Consider the following 22,158-nt stretch of genomic DNA (forward strand, 5'->3'; position numbering starts at 1 on the left):
GAATAACTGAGACGATATCAGCTACACCTGCAAACAATTAGTACATTTCACCTGTATCTAACTTTCAGTTCCTTTGATTCCAAATTTGTTACTATGGCTGGTTGAAAATTTTTCTTGAGAAGTTTTTTTGATAGGAAATTGGATTTTCCATTTAACTATTATTTCCAAGAAGTTATCTTTTCCCCAGAAATTATGAGCTTTCCATCAAAATACCAAACACCTCTCCTCCCTAACCATGGCTGTGGGACTCTGGTGATGTTCCAGGGCAGTTCAGCAAGAGGAGAGACCATCATGCATCATGGGGAATGTAATCCAGCCTGGGAGGCTGGCCCATGGAAGAGATTGGTGGTGTGTGGTATTTGAGGCACCCCCATGGTATTTCCTAGTCAAACTATTAAGATTTTAGTAAAAAGATTTTGGTCTTCACAAAAAAAAAAAACAAAAAAACCTTTGTGAATCAGCTCTACGCAGTAGCCAGTTTGAAGTGAAAACAGCAGTTTGAAATATACCCCTAACCTCCTACACTGTAAATCTGGTAGTAACTGCATCATTTAATAAACCAGTAGAAAGAGTCGGTCAAATTAATCCCCAGGGCACCAATTACACAGAGGGTGGCTTTGGTTTACTGAGTTCATTAATTACATGTTATGGCTCTCTGAGCTCAGGTATTCCCAGTTGCTTCAGGAATTATGTATCATCGATCACACAACTTCATATAAAGCTTCCCAAATGGTTCAAACTGGCAGTTTCTGTCAATGATGAAACACCACCACAGCTCTCTCTCTCTTCTCAGTAGGTACGTGCTATTCTCCTGAATTACAGACACGCACACACGCAGACCACCATGGGGATCAGCAGGTATTGAATTCCAGACCTCCTGCACCGAAAGCCTCAGCCTCAACTCCGAACCCTTCAGCTAAAGGAGCGACCTCCTGGGTTGGAAAAAATAGGCAATTACCTAGTCACTGAAGCCAGGGTTTCCTATGATGTCTCTGGGTTTTCATACAGGCTCCAGTAAATGCCAAAAAGCTTAATTAGCACAGTAAGCAACTTCACCCCAAACGGACATGCCAAGCCACAGAGCTCCCCTTCCCCAAAGAGGGTGGAAAGATTGACACTCCTTTACTCTCACCCCTTCTTTAGCTAAGGAATAATCCCTTCAGACTGATTCTCTCACAGCAGAGTCACAAGTTACTGTTTTCTGTTCTGAGTAGTGAACAGGAGTGTTTGTGTGTGGGACACAATTAATCTGTGTGTCATTGTGTTTGCACTGCGTGTGCATTTTATCGAACACCTGCAATGACCATCTGTGAATATCTGGCTCTGTGGACTAAGCCCTTCCCGGAGCAGGTACTGATGTCCATTAAGAAACTGATCTCCATTTATCCTCTCTTACCTCATTACAGAGAAGGGAAAAGTTTTCTGCACCCTCCACCTGCCCACATCTCTGTAGCTGCCTGATCTATGTTCAGAGGAGATGGGAAATCACTCGGAGGTGACTGAATTCATTCTGTCAGGATTGACAGATCGTCCAGAGCTGCAGGTCCCCCTGTTTGGGGTGTTCCTACTGATTTATGGTATCATCCTGCTGGGGAATGGGGGGATGATCTTGTTAATCTGGATTGATCCCCGACTACACACCCCCATGTACTTTTTCCTCAGGAATTTGTCTTTCTGTGACCTCTGCATTTCCTTGATAATTTCCCCTAAGATGCTGCTGAATTTCTTAGCCGAGAGGAAAAGCGTTTCTTACACTGCCTGCGCTGTGCAAATGTCTCTCTCTATCGCCTTTGGAGATGCTGAGTGCCTCTTGCTGGCTGTGATGGCGTATGACCGTTATGTGGCCATCTGTAACCCGCTGCTCTATACGGTCACCATGTCTAGGCAGCTTTGTAACCAGCTGGTGGCTGGGGTGTACGCTGTGGGGGTGGTGGATTCAGTGATACAAACATGTTTTACATTTCAGCTGTCATTCTGCAGCTCCAACATCATCAATCATTTCTTCTGTGACATCCTCCCACTGTTGGCGCTCTCCTGTTCTGACACGCACATCAATGAGATTGTGATGTTTGCTCTGACGAGCTGCATTACAGTGAGCAGCTTTGTGACTGTCCTCCTCTCCTATATCTATATCATCTCCACCATCCTGCAGATCTGCTCTGCTGAGGGCCGGCGCAAAACCTTCTCCACCTGCTCTTTCCACTTAACCGCTGTGGTCCTGTCTTTTGGCACCCTATTCTTCATGTATTTGCGTCCCACCTCCAGCTATTCCACGGACAGAGATAAAGTGGCCTCAGTGTTTTACACGCTGGTGATCCCCATGTTGAACCCCCTCATCTACAGCCTGAGGAACATGGAGGTGAAGGACGCCCTGAGGAAAGCAATGAATAAACTCCTTACCAATTCTTAAAGCTCTTTAACTCTGTATTGGTTTAGTTATTGGGAGTGGAAACATGTGAATTCAACTCCCAGCCCATTACAACGTAATTTTGCAGAACCCATGTGATTATTTTCAGAGTAACAGCCGTGTTAGTCTGTCTTTGCAAAAAGAAAAGGAGTACTTGTGGCACCTTAGAGACTAAGCAATTTATTTGAGCATGAGCTTTCGTGAGCTACAGCTCACTTCATCGGATGCATACCGTGGAAACTGCAGAAGACATTATATACACACAGAGACCATGAAACAATACCTCCTCCCACCCCACTGTCCTGCTGGTAATAGCTTATCTAAAGTGATCATCAAGTTGGGCCATTTCCAGCACAAATCCAGGTTTTCTCACCCTCCGCCCCCCCCCTCCACAAACTCACTCTCCTGCTGGTAATAGCCCATCCAAAGTGACCACTCTCTTCACAATGTGTATGATAATCAAGGTGAGTCATTTCCAGCACAAATCCAGGTTCTCTCACTCCCATCACACATATTGATCCCCATCTTTTCCAATTGAACTAAGAATTCCCCGTGTCGCACCGTATCAAACGCGTTACTGAAATCTAGGTAAATTTGATCCACTGTGTTTCTTTTGTCTAAAACATCTGTTACTTTCTCAAAGAAGGAGATCAGGTTGGTTTGGCACGATCTACCTTTTGTAAAACCATGTTGTATCTTGTCCCATTTACCATTGACCTCAATGTCCTTAACTACTTTCTCCTTCAAAATTTTTACCAAGACCTTCCATACTATAGATGTCAAACTAACAGGCCTGTAGTTACACAGATCACTTTTTTTTCCTTTCTTCAAAATAGGAACTATGTTAGCAATTCTCCAATCATACGGGACAACCCCTGAGTTTTCCGATTCATTAAAAATTCTTGCTAATGGGGTTGCAATTTCATGTGCCGATTTCGTTAATATTCTTGGATGAAGATTATCTGGGCCCCCGATTTAGTCCCATTAAGCTGTTTGAGTTTCGACCGATTACAAGTCAGCCACTGCAGGAGGCGGTGATGGTCCTTCCCTTTGTAATTTTTCGCCCAATAGTTGGGGTATTCACCTGTGAGGTGGGAAATCTAGGTTCAATTCCCCCTTCTGTCCAGTGCTGGGCAAAGTTCTGTTTGACATTGCACTCCATACGCTTTATGAAAATATGCTTCTGAATAAGAAATAACTGGAATACGCTTTATGCTAAGTGCCCCATGTAACATGCCATTAAAAAGCTTATAATCTATGAAGTGTGTTCATCCTATTTGTTTACATGGGTTATTTTTATGTCTGGAATTAGGAGAATAAGATATTAACTTGTATTTCTGATTCAGACATATTAAGTGGAGGCCATTAAAGGTACTTCAGAATCAATGAACTGTGAATGGCTTTGTTTAGCTGCAAGCCTTCCTGTCTACCTGTGGGACAGAACAGGAAGCATGTAGACTGGGGTCTTATAGTGACATGTGACCATGTCACCAGATACTGAGCTCCATCTTGAAGCTGGTACTTTTCCTGACGGGGGTGGAATTCCAAACAAAGGTTTCCCACCTTGGGGAAGTTCTATATAAAGTGGGATAGAAAAAATGTGGAAATTCAGATGGCTTAAGAGATGGCCTCCCCACCCCACAGAGATACCTGCAAGCACCTAGAAACATAAGGAATGTAACCACAGGGGTGGGTAAGAACAGGCTGGACCCAGGTCAGAAAAGGCAACTGGTCTGAAAAGGATTTTACCTGAAATAACAGCTGGGTTGAGAAGTTAACTGATTTCTGAGTGTATTAAGCTTCTCCTTGCACGTTTTACTTTGTGATTTACTTTGTTCTATCTGTTACGACTTAAAATCACTTAAATCCTACTTTTTATACTTAATAAAATCACTTCTGTTTATTTATAAATTCAGTATGAGTAATTGTTACCTTGAGGGGCAAACAGCTATGCCTATCTTTCTTGCAGAGATACAGGGGGTGAAGATATCTTATTTTACTCTTTATATGCTTTATACAGAGTAAAATTGATTTATTTGGGGTTTAGATCCCTTTGTGAGCTGGGTGTCTGCGTGCTGGAGAAAGGTATCCTGCTGAGCTAGTTTCAGTCTAGATCTGCAGTTTTGGGGGTGTGGCCTGGACCCTTCGTCTGTGTTGCAGCAGACTGGTGTGTCTGGCTCAACAGGCAGGGTTCTGGAGGCCCAGGCTGGCAGGAAAAACAGCACATCAGATGACAGGAGGGAGGGAGGGGGGTGGCATGATTGGAGATACTTTGTTGCAACATCTGCAGAGCTGCTGCAGAGATCTTCATTGTTAACCACCAGTGACCAACACATGAAGGGGAACACAGTCACCTCAGTTTCATATTATATTCAAAAGGCCTCATGGGAGAGACAGCGATCGAGACCAGCTGATTCTCTGGCCTTCTGTGTTCCATTTCCACAAGGAAAGACACGACAACAACATTAATTGCATCTGCTGTGCACACCTGATATCCTGGGAGCAAAGGTGATCCAGGGAGCAAATCTCAAAGTCATCCCAGGAAGCAGCTCCAGAGGTATAAAGGGTGACTTTGGTTTGGTTAGCAAACAGGGAAAGATTCAAAACTGATTTTATGGTACTGATTTTAGGGTTCTGAGCAGGTACTGCTTCCATCCTCATTGTAAGTGAAGGAAGGAAAAACAAAGAGATACCACCAAATCATGGACAAACAAGTCAGTTTCAGCGGGCAGAGAGAGAGAGAGAACGGTGCCTTGGGATATCTGCCCCTTCTTTTTATAGTGCTATCCCCACTTTGAGAAACATTTCCACCTGTTTACCAGAAGAGGAAAAAACTCTATGTACAAGGATGTTTCCTGCTGCTTTTTCCTTACCTTTTTGGGCTACCTTTGTTTCCCTTCCTGATTAATGACTCTGTTTACTGCTTAGATATGAAATTAAGCAGAGCACACATTTCTTTGTTTAAGAGAGAGCAGTTTGCCAGCCTCAGTTTGGAACATGTATGAATAACATGATGCAGTGTAATCTTATATCTTCACATATATTATAAAAAAAATGTATTAATATTTGTGATGAGAGCATGACTATTTCTAGTTGACTCATAGATTTATCTATCATCTTAAACTGAGTTCTGTGTGCAGATAATATACATGCAAGAGGGATAGTTTTGTGAATTGCAGAGGTCCGTAGCATGCTGTGGCCTCCCCCTGATCTCCTGTGGTCAACATGTCGTATCCATCAAGCAAAATGAGTGAACCTACCTTTCCCACTTTGGGGAGTAATCTACCAAGGGAAGGACATAGGGCAGCATGGTGATTGGCATGCTATAAATATCTAGATAATCTGGAGTACTCTTACATGTCCTGCAGGTTTCATATTCCACTTATTGTCTGGTATTATCAGCACTCCAGCACATATCGGTGCCCCCTTCTCCTAAGTGGTGCCAACCTGTGAGGCATTGCACGGTCAATTGTATTAGGAGGAAAAATTGATGATCCAAGTCAGCTATATTTTTTGGTATAATCCTTGGAGGAGGGGTTACAAAGAATGGATGCAGAATCCTTCTTCCCTGAACACCAGTAGAAACAATCAACAACCAGCAACTTCTGTATTCATAAACTCCAGAGTCTGTCACTCCGGGTCTGTGCTCAGGAAACACTATGCCCCAACTTCCTCTAGGAGTCATGCTCATAATTCCTCCTCCTGGCTTTTTGCCGCTTGTGACCCGGAGGTGCTTGGGGCAGTCCTCACTGATAATTCCAAGGTCAGGGCAGGCTGCAAAAAGATGAATATTCCCCAAACTGGTGGTTAACACGGAAGATCTCTGCAGCATCTCTGCAGAAGCTGCTGCAAAATATCTCCGAGCAGGCCAGCTCTTCCCCTATTAGTCTGTTCTTAATTTTATTTATTTCCTATAATTTATAGTCAGTGAAACAGAGTTTAGGAATAAAACTGCAAAGCAAAGTGTCTGGGGGGGACAAGATAGGACAAGAATGGATGGACTTCAATTGCAGAAAGGGCGATTTAAGTTGGACATTAGGAAAAACATTCCAACAGTGAGGGTGGCTGTGAACTAGAATAACTTGTCTAGGAAGGTTGCGGAATCTCCACCATTGGAGATTTTTAAGAGCAGGTCGGATAAACACCTGTCAGGGATGGTCTAGAGAATACTTAGCAATGCCTTGAGTACAGGGGAGTGGAATAGATGACCTCTCGAGGTCCCTTCGAACCTTATTATTCTATGATCTTACAAGGAGCCCCGCACTGGGAGGAGAGGGGACGCCAGCCTGAGCCATGGGCAGGGCAAGGGACACGCACCTGCCTCTGCTTGACATTCAGCTCCACTGTACCCATCAACACATTCACACACATACTGCCCACCAAGCACACACACACACATAATGCCCACTAAACACACACACACAGTGCCAACTGCACACCAAACAGTCCCCCTGTTTGAACTGTTCCTACTGCTCTATGGTATCACCCTACTGGGGAATGGGAGGATGATCTTGTTAATTACAATTGACCCCCGACTCCACACCCCCATGTACTTTTTCCTCAGAAATTTGTCTTTCTGTGACCTCTGCCTTTCCTTGACAATTTCCCCGAAGATGCTGCTGAATTTATTAGCTGAGAGGAAAAGCATTTCTTTTACCGCCTGCGCTGTGCAAATGTCTCTCTCTATCACTTTTGCAGATTCTCAGGGCTTGTTGCTGACTGTCAGGGCGTATGACCGTTATGTGGCCATCTGTAACCCGCTGCTCTATACAGTCACCATGTCCAGGCAGCTTTGTAAACAGCTGGTGGCTGGGGTGTACGCTGTGGGGTTGGTGGATTCAATGATATTCACGTGTTGCACATTTCAGCTGTCATTCTGCAGCTCCAAGATCATCAATCATTTCTTCTGTGAATTCCCCCCGCTGCTGGCGCTCTCCTGTTCTGACACCCGCATCTATGAGATTGTGATGTTTGCTTTCACGTTGTGCATTACCGGGAGCAGATTTGTGGCTATCCTCCTCTCCTATGTCTATATCACCTCCACTATCCTGCAGATCAGCTCTGCTGCGGGCCGTCGCAAAGCCTTCTCCACCTGCATTTTCCACTTGACCGCTGTGGTCCTGTTTTATGGCACCCTCCTCTTCATGTATTTACGTCCCAACTCCAGCTATTCCATGGACACAGATAAAATGGCCTCAGTGTCTTACACACTGGTGATCCCCATGTTCAACCCCCTCATCTACAGCCTGATGAACATAGAGGTGAAGGACGCCCTGAGGAAAGAAATGAATAAACTCCTAACCAATTCTTGAATCTGTTTAACTCTGTACTGGTTTACTGATGGGGAGTGGAAACAGGTGAATTCAATTCTCCGCCAATTGAAATATAATTTTGCAGAGCCCGTGGTAGTATTGTTTATTATTATTAATTTTTATATTCCAACAAGGTCTGCAGACCCCATCTGAAATCAGTGGACAAAACACAGGAAGACTCACAGGGGAAGAAAGAGAGAATGATTTTAGAAGCTGGTGCTAGGGGCATCTACCTAGAGAGTGAGTCGCTCAATTTCATGTCTCTGTTTCATGGGTTATTTAATTAGTTATCCACAGTTGAACAACTTTGAAAGGCAAGAGCAGCCCAGACTGTAATAGAACATCGCTCCAGGGGCTGAGATGCTTTCTGGAAATGCAGGAAACCCAAGTCCAGAGTGTGACGGTTTTGGTCACAGAGACCCTCATGGTGACTGTCATCTAAAGTGCTGAAATTACATCTGAGCTCATTTTCCCTGACTGCTTAGGCCCCCAGAACCCTGCCTTGTTGAGCCAGACATGCGAGCCAGCTGCAACCAAGACTGAGGTTGCAAAAACTGCAGATCTAGATTGAAACCACCTCAGCAGGACACCTGTCTCCAGCACACAGACACGCAGCTACCAGTGGAATCTAAACCCCAAATAAATCCATTTTACTCTGTATAAAGGTTATACAGGGTAAAATGATAAATGTTTGCCCTCTATATCACTGCAAGAGACATATGCACAGCTGTTTGCCCCCAGATAACAATTACTTGCACTAAATTTACAAATATACAAAAGTGATTTTATTATGCATAAAAAGTAGGATTTAAGAAGTTTTAAGAAATAACAAAGCAAACAAAATAAGTCACAAAGCAAAATAAAACAAAACACGCAAGGCTAAGCTTAATACTCTCAGAAATCCATGACAAATGTTAACTTCTCATCCCAGTTGTTACTTGCGGTAAAATCCTTCTAAGATCAGATGTCTTTTCTGACCTGGGTGTAGCCTGTTCTTACCCACTCCTGTGGTTACAGTCCTTTTGTTTCCAGGTACTTGCAGGTATCTCCATGGGATGGGGAGGTCATGACTTAAGCCAGCTGAAGACACTCATTGTTTGCTTCTCCACTTGAGTAGAACTTCCCTAAGGCAGGAATCCTTTTTTTGGAATTCCACTCCCCTCTGGAAAAGTACCAGCTTCAAGATGGAGGTCAGTATCTGGTGACATGGTCTTGGGTTGTCCCACAGGTACACAGGAAGGTAAACAGAGCCATTCACCATTCATTGATTCTGAAGCACCTTTAATGGCCTCCACTTAAAATGTCGACATCAGTAATACAAGTTTATACCGTATTCTCCTAACTCCAGACATAAAAATAATCCATGTAAAAATAAGATGAACACACTTAGTAGATTATAAGATTTATAATGATATGTTACATGGGGCATTTAGCATGAAGTATATTTCAGTTATGTCTTATTCATAAGCATATTTTTATAAAGCATATGGAGTGCAATGTCACACAGAGCTTTGCCCAGCACTGGACAGAAGGGGGAATTGAACCCGAATCTCCCACCTCACAGGTGAACACCCCAACTCTTGGGCTAAAAATTACAAAGGGAAAGACCACTACCACCTCCTATCGTGGCTATGTTGCGATCGGCACCTAAATCCTCCCGCTGCACACACACAGTGTTCTGGGACAAAGCTATTAGGAGTATTTGTAACACATTTGTGAAGAGTTTCAGGTGAATCCAAACAGTATTGTTTTTGACAATAAATGATTAGTCCAGAAGAAATTCACCCATTTCCAGACACTGTTGTGTCCCAACGCTGGGAAATTACTTGAAGAGACATTTGGAGAGGTGACCAACTTAACAAAAGAAGGAAAGAGCTTTACCAAGGGAGGGAGAAGAGTGACATGAAAAGGAGAGAGAGAAATAGCTTTAAGAGGAAGGGCGAAAACTCCCCAATCGATTCAGGGAATATCTATACTAAGGCCACTACATTGATTCAGCTGTGCTGTGCAGAAGTGCCATAATGTAGATGCTTTCCACATTGATGGAAGGGTTTTTCCATCGATGTAGTTAATCCACATCTCCAAGAGGCACTAGTTAGGTCAATGGAAGAATAACACTGAGGGTCAGTACAAACTAACTTGTGAAAAGTTTCCCCGCCCTGTGCAACAGAGCTCTGTTGATCTAATTTTTAAGCATAAACCAGGACTCAGAGAAGCTGCTGATGGAAAAGACCAGTTGGGAAATCTAGTCATATCTCCCTGCCAGGGCAGCAGAATCCCCTTTGGTTCTTTTTGTTCAGGCTAGTTGGAAATATTGCAGCTGTCCCAGCTTCCCCGTAGAGATTATTCTGCATTCTGATTGAGCTCAGTGTCAGGCTGTGTGTGTGTAGTGAGCATTCTGTCCATGTGTGTGTGCGTGTTTGGTGTGCATAAGGCACTATGTGTGTACATGTGGTGGAGGGTACAGTGGAGCTGAATGTCAAGTGTAAGCAGATGTGTGTCCCTTGCCCTGCCCAAGATTCAGATTAAAAAGTGTTCCTGTTTCTAACTCTCAGATGCCCAGCTCCCAAAGGGATCCAAACCAGAAATAAATCAGTTTTACTCTGTATGAACCTTATACAGGGGAAACTCATAATTTGTTCACCCTCTATAACACTGATAGATAGTTATGCACAGCTGTATGCCCCCCCCCAGGTATTAATACATTCTCTGGATTAATTAATAAGTACAACGTGATTTTATTGAATACAGAAAGTAGGATTTAAGTTGTTCCAAGTAATAACAGACAGAACAAAGTAAATGACCAAACAAAATAAAACACGCAAGTCTAAGCCTAATACAGTAAATACTAAATGGAGGTAAATCTCACCCTCAGAGATGTTCCAATAAGCCTCTTTTACTGATTAGACTTCCTCCTAGTCTGGGTTGAGCAATCACTCACACCCCTGTAGTTACTGTCCTTTGTTCCAGTTTCTTTCAGGGATCTCCTTGGGGTGGAGAGGCTCTCTCTTGTGCTAGATGAAGACAAAATGGAGGGGTTTCCCCAGGGGCTTATATAGTCTCTCTCTTGTGGGTGGAAACCCCTTCCCCTCTCCTATGGAGAATCCAGCTCCAAGATGGGATTTTGGAGTCACATGGGCAAGTCACATGTCTACACACAACTCAGTTCCTTACATGCCGACGCCACATTCCCAGGAAAGCTCACATGTGGTTGGCGTCTCTCAAAGTTCATTGTTAGCTTAAATGTTTCTTGATTGGACACTTATGGACAACAGTCTTTTCTCAAGAGGCTGTCCAACTGCTTCACTGAGGCTACTTAAAATCAAACAAGTACATAACAAGTATTCATAACTTTGAATAAAAAATGTTACATGCATGCAAACAGGATGAATATATCCAGTAGATTATAACATTTGCAGAGATATGTTACATGGCATATGTCAAGGTTCCTTCCCCACTCTGAACTCTAGGGTATACATGAGGGGACCTGCATGAAAAACCCCCTCAGCTTATTTTTACCAGCTTAGGTTAAAACTTGCCCAAGGTACAAACTATTTTACCTTTTGTCCCTGGACTTTATTGCTGCCGCCACCAAGCGTCTAACAAACCCTTGGATCTTAAGAACAATGAAAAAGCAATCAGGTTCTTAAAAGAAGAATTTTAATTGAAGAGAAAGTAAAAGAATCAGCTCTGTAAAATCAGGGTGGTAAACACCTTACAGGGTAATCAGATTCAAAACATAGAGAATCCTTCAAGACTAAACCTTAAGTTACAAAAACACACAAAAACAGGAATATCCATTCCATTCAGCACAACTTATTTTATCAGCCATTTAAACAAAACAGAATCTAACGCATATCTAACTAGATTGCTTATTAACCCTTTTCAGGAGTTCTGACTTGCATTCCTGCTCTGGTCCCGGCAAAAGCATCACACAGACAGAGAGAAACCTTTCTTTTCAACCCCCGCCCAGCTTTGAAAGTATCTTGTCTCCTCATTGGTCATTTTGGTCAGGTGCCAGCGAGGTAGTCTAAGCTTCTTAACCCTTTACAGGTGAAAGGGTTTTTCCTCTGGCCAGGAGGGATTTAAAGGTGGTTACCCTTCCCTTTATATTTATGACAGCACATCTAGCATAACCCACATTCCAGTTATGTCATATTTACACTCATAAGCATATTTCTAGAAAGCATTATGGGGTGCATCATCACACCCTCCTCCTGAACTTACTGCCAGAGACTTGGACACTGTCCATGGTGGAGGCAGGTCATGTAAAATCCCTGTTTGTTTCTGTTCACACCCCCTTTTAGTACCTCTAAACCGTATGATGTCATTCATAGGTGTTCTATCAGGGTTTGGGGATCTTGGTCCCCGGAAGACTGAAAACAGGTTGGGATGTAGTATTGCTAACAGAATGCAGGCAGCAATATCTGTTAAAGTGTAGGTGTCTTGGCATTTAGCCACCAATGCCATGAGGCAGTGTGCCTCAGTTTCCCCTTCCATACAGCAGCATAGGCCTGTTATGCTTTTGCTGCTTTGCCAAGCTTCCAGCCTCTTTACAGGTATAAGCTGAAAAGCAACATGATTGTGGGACTGTCTTATCCTCCCTAGCATGAACAAAAGTTGTTTCCACAAAGCAGGTGTGTCCCACATTTTTCAAGGGTTTACCGAGAGTATTAACTCCTTTGTCTTGACCCATAGATGAAGTAGCAAAAGACCCAAGATTATAAGGAAATCTTCGGTGGACAGGCTTTGTTCACACAATTTAGCTTGTTTAGTGTCTATTGCATTTCCCAATTCCTTTGTGTACCTTGGTAGGTGTTCTTATGCAGATTCTTCTGCCTCTTTGGAGAAGGCTTTTAATTCAGACATGTGTTTGAGGCTTTGGCAAGGAAAGGGGGCACTGCAACCATGTCTGCCCTCGGCCACTCCCTCTTGTGAAGCTTCCCAAGTGCAGAGATTTTCTCCCCCCAGCCTTGAAAAGACAGTGTTATTTTTTATAAGGGTATCAGGAATAACATTCTTTAATGGAGTGCTTTGGATCAGTACGATCCCCTCAGTTACCAACAGGTCAGTTGGGTAGACTCTCCCCTCCAGGAGATCTGACCCACAGTCTTCCCTTAAAACCTGATTCACAGGATAGGGGTTTGTCATTTTAAATACAGATTTTTCATCCTCCTCCTGGGAAAATACCTCCCTACAAAAGGTGGGCAGCCTCTCCGATTCCCACTCACCTTCCATCTGGACTTCCCTCTCTGGGCCAGACACTCCTGTGCCCAACAAAAGTAAAGGTGATTCTCTTCTGGCTGTGAACTAACAGCTACCAGCTAGGACAGACCATTATCTGACCAGCAAAACCCCCCTCTTTCCTTCAGGTTGGGCTTGCTACAAGCTATAAAGTCCCTGGGGTGTGTTCCCACCAAAGCAGTTACCAGGACCCCAACTTCCACCTTTGGCGTACATATTTCTGTGCACCCCAGAGCAGGGCCTATCCCCTGCCAACCTGCAACTTCCTAGCAGTCATCAGCTGGGACAGCCTCCTTGTTACAGCTGGAACATTCCCCTCCAGCAGGCAGATGATCACAGGACAGGAGCTGGCTTTGTCCAGCCTCTCCCGCAGGGATTTGCCTTGAGCCCTGGAGCTACAGTAACTGGTTACAGCCATTCCTGCCCCGAAGGCTGAAAGCTTCGCTGCTACAGAAGAATTTAAGAGACTCTCTCCTATTCCCCCACTAGCCCATGTGACTTCACACACGCACCCAGCCCCGGTGCTTTGAGCACAAGATTCCTTCTCACTGTTAACCAAGCCTGGGACGGATTCTGCCACATCAAAGAAATCATTCCCCAGTTGAAATGGTTCAAAATTGTGTGCCACTGTGGTAACAGTCAGCTCAGCCTGCAAATCACCAGTTTCCATGTGGACTTTAGCTAAAGGGGCAAGGACTTTGTCACCTCCCACCAGTTCTAATTCTGCCATTTTCCCTGGCAACAAATCCCTCTCCTGTATCAGGTCCCTCCTGACCACAGAAATCTCTGCATCCGTGTCCCTCAATCCCAGGAGAACTTTCCCATTGAATTTAACACCATGCATGTGCTCACTGCTTGGTTGAGTAGAAGCCCCCTTTACAAATCCTGGGTGGAAAGAGGCAGCAGCCTGGCTCTGAGAAGCAGCAGCTTTGTGTGTTACCTGCTGCCTGTTCAGACTCAGCAAAGGACATTTATTCCTCAGGTGCTCAGTGGACTCACAATGCGAGCACCTCTTGGGCTCCTCTGCATGTACAGGAGACTTGGGACGAGTAACAGGGGAACGGGGAGATGGACACCCAGCCTCCTTTAGCCTAGGGTAAAACGGTGATTCTGCTTCCCCCAACCCTGTGTCCCTCTGCCCCTGGTTTTTGTTTAGTTGCAGCTTGTGATGGCTCAAAAGAGTCTGCAAACTCAGCCAATCCACCCACTGCATCCACCTTTTTGTCCCACAAGACCTGTTTCTTAAATTTACCACAGTTTGAAGCATCATCAATACCCATCTTATTGAATATGTCCAGAGCTCTTCCCGTCAATTTTACGACCAATGTGGTCATTTTTTGATTGTCAGGAATTGTATAGAGGATGCACAAACGTGATGAAATATTCGGCAATATCACTGGACTCATCATATCATGGATATTGTTGCTCCCATTTGTGTATTTTGGGGATGTGGGGCCTGATGCTGGTGGGTTTTGTCTCTTCCACTCCATAACAACCACTTCATGCTTCTGGGCCTCAATCTGGGCCTGTATTTCTCTGTCTCTTAACTCCAGGGATCATTTGTCCCTGGCTGCCTCTGCTTCCCTAGCCCTTTTGTATGCAGCTTCTTCCATGGCTGCCTCTGCCTCTTTGAGCTTCAATTGAAACTCCAGGACCTTTGCCTTCTCTTCTGTTTCCAGTCTGGCCAGCTCTACCTTAGCAGCTGCCGCACTGGTAGTCATTTTTCTGCTTTCTTGTGCTGGGCCACACCCCCTCTGCAGATCACTGAAGCTGAGATGCACTCAGCTCAGGGGCTTCTTAGTTAACATAGACTTTCCCGTTGCCCAGTGTTCAGGCTTTCTGGGCAGTTTGCAACTTCCGCAGTTCTAGCTTCTTTTGATCTTCACTCTTACTTATCTTACTTATTTTTCTGTCCCTATTTCCCTTACCTGAAATAAGCAAACAGAAAATAACAAACCAGTAACCACTTTGTCTGTTCTCCACCCACCACACCCAAAACTAATGCAAAATCACAAGCAGTGTATCAAAGAAATCAGTTGTGCACAGATCCTGCTTGACTACACCACTGTGAGGTGTTGGGTCTCAGAAACCCCTTTGGGACTGCCACCCGAACTGCTGAGTGTCCCTCTGAACCTGTTTCCTCTGAAAGCTTGGGACTTAACTACCTTATCTTGTTTGAGCCAGACACACTTGCCTGCTGCAAGCCCAGATCCAAGTCTCAACCACATCCCCCACAAGCTGCAGGCTTCACTGAAAACAGCTTAAGAAATGCTCCTGTCTCCAGCACTCAGATACCCAGTTCCCAATGGGGTCCAAACCCCAAATAAATCTGTTCTACTCTGTACAAAGCTTATACAGGGTAAACTCATAAACTGTTTGCCTTTTATAACACTGATAGAGAGATACACTCTGCTGTTTGCCCCCTTCCTCCCCACCCCCCGCCGGGTATTAATACATACTCAGGGTTAATTAATAAGTAAAAAGTGATTTTATTAAATACAAAAAGTAGGATTTAAGAGGTTCCAAGTAATAACAGACAGAACAAAATGAATTACCAAATAAAATACAACAAAACACATAACTCTAAACCTAATACAGTAAAAAACTAAATGCAGGTAAATCTCAATCACACCCCTGTAGTTACTGTCCTTTGTTCCAGTTTCTTTCAGGCATCTCCTTGGGGTAGAAAGACTACCTTCTGTGACAGCTGAAGACAAAATTGAAGGATTTCCCCAAGGGTTTATACAGTCTCTCTCTTGTGAGTGGAAACCCCCTCCCCTCACCTAGGGAGAATCCAGCTCCAAGATGGAGTTTTGGAGTCACATGGGCAAGTCACATGTCCATGCATCACTCAGTTCCTTATAGGCGGATGCCACATTCCCAGGAAAGCTCAGATGTGGATTGGTGTCTCTCAAAGTTCATCGTTTGTTTAAGTGTTTCTTTATTGGGCACTTACAGAGAATAGTCTTTTCTTGAGAAGTTTTTTTGATGGGAAATTTGATTTTCCATTCAACTCTTTTTTCCATGAAGTTATCTTTTCCCTGAAAATTATAAGATTTCCATCAAGATGCCAAACTCTCCTTCTCCCTGAACCATGTCTGTGGGACTCTGGTGATGTTCCAGGGCAGTTCAGCAAGAGAAGAGAACATCATGCATCATGGGGGATGTAGTCCAGCCTGGAAGCCTGGCCCATGGAAGAGATTGGTGGTGTGTGGTATCTGAGGCACCCCCATGGTATTTCCGAGCTGAAATGTTAAGTTTTACCAAAAAAAATTTGGTCTTCAAAAGAAAAAAACAAACCCTGTGTGGATCAGCTCTACGCAGTACCCAGTTGTCACTGAAAACAGCAGGATGAAATGTACCCCAAACATCATATTCTGTAACTGTGGTAGAAATTGCATCATTTAATAACACAGTGAGAAAGAGTAGGTTGAATTAATCCCCAGGACACCAATTACACTGAGGGTGGCTTTAGTTCACTGAATGCATTAATTAGGTTTTATGGCTATCTGAGGTCAGTTATTCCCAGTTGTTGAAGGAATCATGTCCCACAGATCACAAATCTCCATATAAACCTTCCCAAATGCTCCAAACTTGCAGATTTTGTCAATGGGGAAACACCACCACATCTCTTTCTCTCTTCTCAGCAGGCACGTGCTCTGGTCCTGAATTACAGTCACACATGCCCACACGCAGACACCATGGTGATCAACAGGTATTAAATTCCAGACCTCCAGCACTAAAAGCTTTAGTCCCAACTCCTACCCCTTCAGCTAAAGAATGACCTGCTGGGTTGGAAAAAATAGGCTATTACATAGTCACTGAAGCCAGGGCTTCCCATTATGTCTCTGGGTTTTCATACAGGCTCAAGTAAATGCCAAAAAGGTTAATTAGCGCACTGAGCAACTTTAACCCAAACGGAGAAGCCAAGCCATAGAGCTCCCCTTGCTCAAAGCGGATGGAAAGATTGACACTCCTTTACTCTCACCCCTTCTTCAGCTAACAAATAATCTCTTCAGACAGAGACGATTTTCGCCCTGGTTCTCTCACAGCAGAGTCACAAGTCACTACTTGTTGCTCGGAGTAGTGAACAGGAGTGTTTGTGCGGAGGGCATGATTAACCTGCATGTCGTATTTGCACAGCATGTGCATTTTATCGAACACCTGGTATGACCAGCTGTGATCAGTACCAGCGGGTACTGATGACCATTGAGAAACTGATCTCCATTTATCTTCACTTACTTCATTACAGAGAAGGGACAGGTTTTCTGCACCATCCACCTGTCCACATCTCTGTAGCAGCCTGATCTCTGTGCGGAGGAGATGGAAGAGGGAAATCACTCAGAGGTGACTGAATTCATTCTCTCAGGACTGACAGATCATCCGGAGCTGCAGGTTCCTCTGTTTCTGGTGTTTCTACTGATTTATAGTATCACCCTGCTGGGGAATGGGGGGATGATCTTGTTAATCTCAATTGATCCCCGACTCCATACTCCCATGTACTTTTTCCTGAGTAATTTGTCTTTCTGTGACCTCTGCATTTCCTTAATAATTTCCCCTAAGATGCTGCTGAATTTATTAGCTGAGAGGAAAAGCATTTCTTACACTGCCTGCTCTGTGCAAATGTATCTCTCTATCGTTTTTTCAGATGTTGAGTGCCTCTTGCTGGCTGTTATGGCATATGACCGTTTTGTGGCCATCTGTAACCCGCTGCTCTATACAGTCACCATGTCCAGGCACCTTTGTAAACAGCTGGTGGCTGGGGTGTATGCTGTGGGGGTGGTAGATTCAATGATACACACGTGTTGTACATTTCAGCTGTCATTCTGCAGCTCCAACATCATCAATCATTTATTTTGTGACGTTCCCCCAATGTTGGCGCTCTCCTGCTCTGACACCCACATCAATGAGATTGTGATGTTTGCTTTCATGAGCTGCATTACAGGGAGCAGCTTTGTGACTGTCCTAGTCTCCTATGTCTATATCATCTCCACCATCCTTCGGATCTGCTCTGCTGAGAGCCAGCGCAAAGCCTTCTCCACCTGCACTTTCCACTTAACCGCTGTGGTCCTGTTTTTTGGCACCTTCCTCTCCATGTATTTGCGTCCCACCTCCAGCTATTCCATGGACAGAGACAAAGTGACCTCAGTGTTTTACATGCTGGTGATCCCCATGTTGAACCCCTTCATCTACAGCCTGAGAAACACAGAGGTGAAGGATGCCCTGAGGAACTCAATGAAGAAACTCCTAACCAATTCTTGAATCTGTTTAACTCTGTATTGGTTTCATGGTGGGGAGTGGAAACATGTGAATTCATTTCCCAGCCCATTACAAAGAAATTTCGCAGAGCCCATGGGAGTATTGTTCATTATTGTCTTGTTATTACTTTGTTTGTATCCCAACAAGGTCTGCTGGCCGCAACTGAGTTCAGTGGATGAAACATGGGAAGCATAATAGAGCCAAAGAGAGAGAATGATTTTATAAGCTAGGGTCTGGTGGCTAGGGACACCCACCTAGAGCGTGAAAAGTTCAACTTTATGTCTCAGGACATTGGGTGGCAGTTCGAAAGGGGCTTCTGTGACCCAACCCATCACACAGAGTTTAGGAATAAAATTAGGAATAAAATTGCAAAAGTAAGAGAGAGAGATGGGGGAGACAGAGAGAGAGTGTGAGCGTGTGTGTGTGTGCGTGTGTGCAGGGGGAGGATAGCTCAGTGGTTTGAGCATTGACCTTGTAAACCCCGGGTTGTGAGTTCAATCCCTGAGGGGGCCATTTAGGGACTGGGGAAAAATTGGGGATTGGTCCTGCTTTAAGCTGCGGTTTGGACGAGATGACATTCTGAGGTCCCTTCCAACCCTGATATTCTATGATAGCTAGAAACAGTGAATTTCTTCTGGACTAATCATTTATTGTTAAAAACAATACCGTTTGGATTGACCTGAAACTCTTCACAAATGTGTTAAAAATACGCTGAATAGCTTTGTCCCAAAACAATGTGTGTGTTGGGGGTGTGGGGAGGATTTTCATAAAGGTCGCAGCACAGTCACTGTAGGAGGCAGTGGTGGTCCTTCCCTTTGTAATTTTCACCCCCAATATTTGGGGTATTCACCTGTGAGGTGGGAGATCCGGGTTCAATTCCCCCTTCTGTCCAGTGCTGGGCAAAACTCTCTGTGACATTGCACTCCATATGCTTTATGAAAATATTCTTATGAATATGGCATCACTGGAATATGCTTTATGCTAAGTGCCCCTTGTAACATGTCATCATAAAGCCTATAATCTACTAAGTGCGTTCATCCTATTTGTTTATATGGATTATTTTTATGTCTGGAATTAGAAGAATAGGATATTAACTTGTATTACTGATTTAGACATATTAAGTGGAGACCATTAAAGGTGCTTCAGAATCAATGGACTGTAAATTACTCTTTTTACCTGCAAGCCTTCCTGTGCACCTGTGGGATAATCCAGGAAGAATGGAGATTGGGGTCTTACAGTGACATGTGACCATGTCACAAGAAACTGAGCTCCATCTTGAAGCTGGTACTTTTCCTGAGTGATATGGAATTCCAAACAAGGGATTCTCACCTTGGGGAAGTTCTATATAAAATGGGGAAGCAAACAATGAGTGTTTTCAGCTGGTTTAAGAGATGGCCTCCCCACCCCACAAGAATACCTGCAATCACCTAGAAACATAAGGACTGTAACCACAGGGGTGGGTGAGAGCAGGCTGGACCTAGGTCAGAAAAGGCATCTTTACCTGAAATAACATCTGGGGTGAGAAGTGAACTGATTTCTGAATGTATTAAGCTTAGCCTTGCATGTTTTACTTTGTGATTTACTTTGTTCTATCTGTTATGACTTAAACCCACTTAAATCTGACTTTTTATACTTAATAAAATCACTATTGTTTATTTATAAACTCAGTGTGAGTAATTGTTACCTTGTGGGCAAACAGCTGTGCATATCTTTCTTACAGTGATACAGGGGGCAAACGTATTATTTTACCCTGTATAAGCTTTATGCAGAGTAAAATGGATTTATTTGGGGTTTAGCGCCGTTTGAGAGCTGGTTGTCTGCCTGCTGTTGACAGGTATCCTGCTGAGCTGGTTTCAGTCTACATATGCAGTTTTGGGAGTGTGTCCCAGACCCTTGGTCTGTGTTGCAGCTGGCTAGCATGTCTGGCTCAACAAAGCAGGGTTCTGGAGGCCCAGGCTGGCAGGAAAAACAGCACATGAGATGACAGGAGGGAGGGAGGGAGGGGGGTGGCATGCTTGGAGACTTTCTTGCAACATCTGTGGAGATGCTGTAGAAATCTTCAGTGTTAACCACCAGTGACCAAGAAATGAAGGGGAGTACAGTAACCTCAGTTTCATATTATATTCAAAAGGCCTCGTGGGAGAGACAGAGATCGAGACCAGCTGATTCTCTGGTCCTCTGTGTTCCATTTCCACAAGGAAGGACATGGCAACTTGTCGTCCTGGGAGCAAAAATGCCCCAGGGAGCAAATCTCAAAGTCATCCCAGGAAGCAGCTCCAGAGGTATTAAGGGTAACGTTGGTGTTGTTAGCAAACAGGGAAAGATTCAGCTCTGATTTTACAGTTCTGATTTTAGGGTTCTGAGAAGGTACTGCTTCCGTCCTCAACTCATTGTAAGTGAAGGGTGGGAAAACAAAGAGGTACCACCAAGTCATGAGCAAATAAGCCAATTTCAGAACACTTCAGCCTTTAATTGAAATGAGACTGAGCCATTCATGGGAGGGGAAGGAAGAAATTATTCTGAGAGGAGAAAGTTCAACTTTTCTGAACATATTTACCTATTGAAAGAAGGAAATAGGTGAATTCAATTCCCAGCCCATTATGAAGTAATTTCGTAGAGCCCGTGGGAGTATTGTTCTTTACTGTATTTTTATTATTATTATTATAAGAACAAGCTCTGCAGGCCCCAACTGAGATCAGTGGGGAAAACATGGGAAGCATCACAGGGCCAGAGGGAAAGAATGATTTTATAAGCTGGTGCCTAGGGGCATTCAGCCAGAGGGTGAAATGTTCACCTTCACATCTCAGGACATCAGGTGGAAGTTCCAAAGGGGTTTCTGTGACCCAAACAGTTACAAAGAGTTTTAGGAATAAAATTAGGAATAAAATTGCAAAAGTGTGTGTGTGTGTGTGTGTATGGAGGGCAGTGGGAGGATAGCACAAGAGCCAATGGACTTCAATCACAGCAGGCTGGTTTAGGTTGGGCGTTAGGAAAAACATCCCGACAATGAGGGTGGCTGTGCACTGGAATAACTTGCCTAGGAAGGTTGTGGAATCTCCACCATTGGAGATTTTTAAGAGCAAGTTAGACAAACATCTGTCAGGGATGGTCTAGATAATATTCAGTTGTGCTGTGAGTCCAGGGGAGGGGAATAGATGACCTCTCGAGGTCCCTTCCAGTTCTATGATTCTATGATCGCACAAGGAGCCCTGCACTGGGAGGAGGGGGGACGCCAGCCAGAGCACTGGACAGGGCAAGGGACACACACCTGTCCACACTTGATATTCAGCTCCACTGTACCCCCACCACATGCGCACACAGAGTGCCCAATGCACACCAAATGCACACACACACAGAAGGGGCACTACAGACACACACAATGCCCACTACACACACAGAGAGTTCAAATACATACAACACAGAGTGTCCACTGCATACAACACATACAGTACTAACTGCACAGCAAACACACACACACAGCCTGACACTGAGCTCAGTCAGAATGCAGAATAATCTCTACTGGGAAGCTGGGACAGCTGGAATATTTCCAACTCTCCTGAACAAAAAGAAACAAAGGGGATTCTGCTGCCCTGGCAGAGAGATAGGACTACATTTCCCAACTGGTCTTTTCCCTCGACATCTTTTCTGAGGCTTGGTTTAGGCTTAAAAAATAGATCAACAGAGCTCCATCACATAGGGCAGGGAAACTTTTCACATCCTGTGCGAGGCAGTTAGCTTCTACTGACCCTCAGTGCAATTCTTCCATTGACCTAGCTATTGTTTCTCGGAGACATGGATTAACTACATCAAAGGAAAAACCCTTCCATCAACGTGGAAAGCATCTACACTCTGGCGCTGCTGCACACCATAGCTGAGTCAATGTAACGGCCTTAGTATAGACATTATCTGACTTGATGGGGGAATTTTCCCCCTTCC

General features: G+C 44.3%; 3 protein-coding genes across 3 annotated transcripts; all 3 read left to right on the plus strand.

Moving 5' to 3' along the window:
- Positions 1–1,477: 1,477 nt before the first annotated feature.
- LOC144266625 (olfactory receptor 8U9-like) lies at positions 1,478–2,410 on the plus strand. The gene has a single exon (XM_077820067.1). The coding sequence runs from the start codon at positions 1,478–1,480 to the stop codon at positions 2,408–2,410; it is 933 nt and encodes a 310-aa protein (XP_077676193.1).
- A 4,397-nt stretch (positions 2,411–6,807) lies between these two features.
- LOC144265905 (olfactory receptor 5AS1-like) lies at positions 6,808–7,719 on the plus strand. Its single transcript, XM_077818963.1, has one exon. The coding sequence runs from the start codon at positions 6,808–6,810 to the stop codon at positions 7,717–7,719; it is 912 nt and encodes a 303-aa protein (XP_077675089.1).
- A 9,567-nt stretch (positions 7,720–17,286) lies between these two features.
- Positions 17,287–18,225, plus strand: LOC144266804 (olfactory receptor 5W2-like). The gene has a single exon (XM_077820327.1). It carries the CDS (start codon positions 17,287–17,289, stop codon positions 18,223–18,225), a length of 939 nt encoding a protein of 312 aa, XP_077676453.1.
- Positions 18,226–22,158: the final 3,933 nt, after the last annotated feature.

The sequence above is a fragment of the Eretmochelys imbricata genome, chromosome 6 (assembly GCF_965152235.1).
Source record: "Eretmochelys imbricata isolate rEreImb1 chromosome 6, rEreImb1.hap1, whole genome shotgun sequence".
In the NCBI taxonomy this organism is placed as follows: Eukaryota; Metazoa; Chordata; order Testudines; family Cheloniidae; genus Eretmochelys; species Eretmochelys imbricata.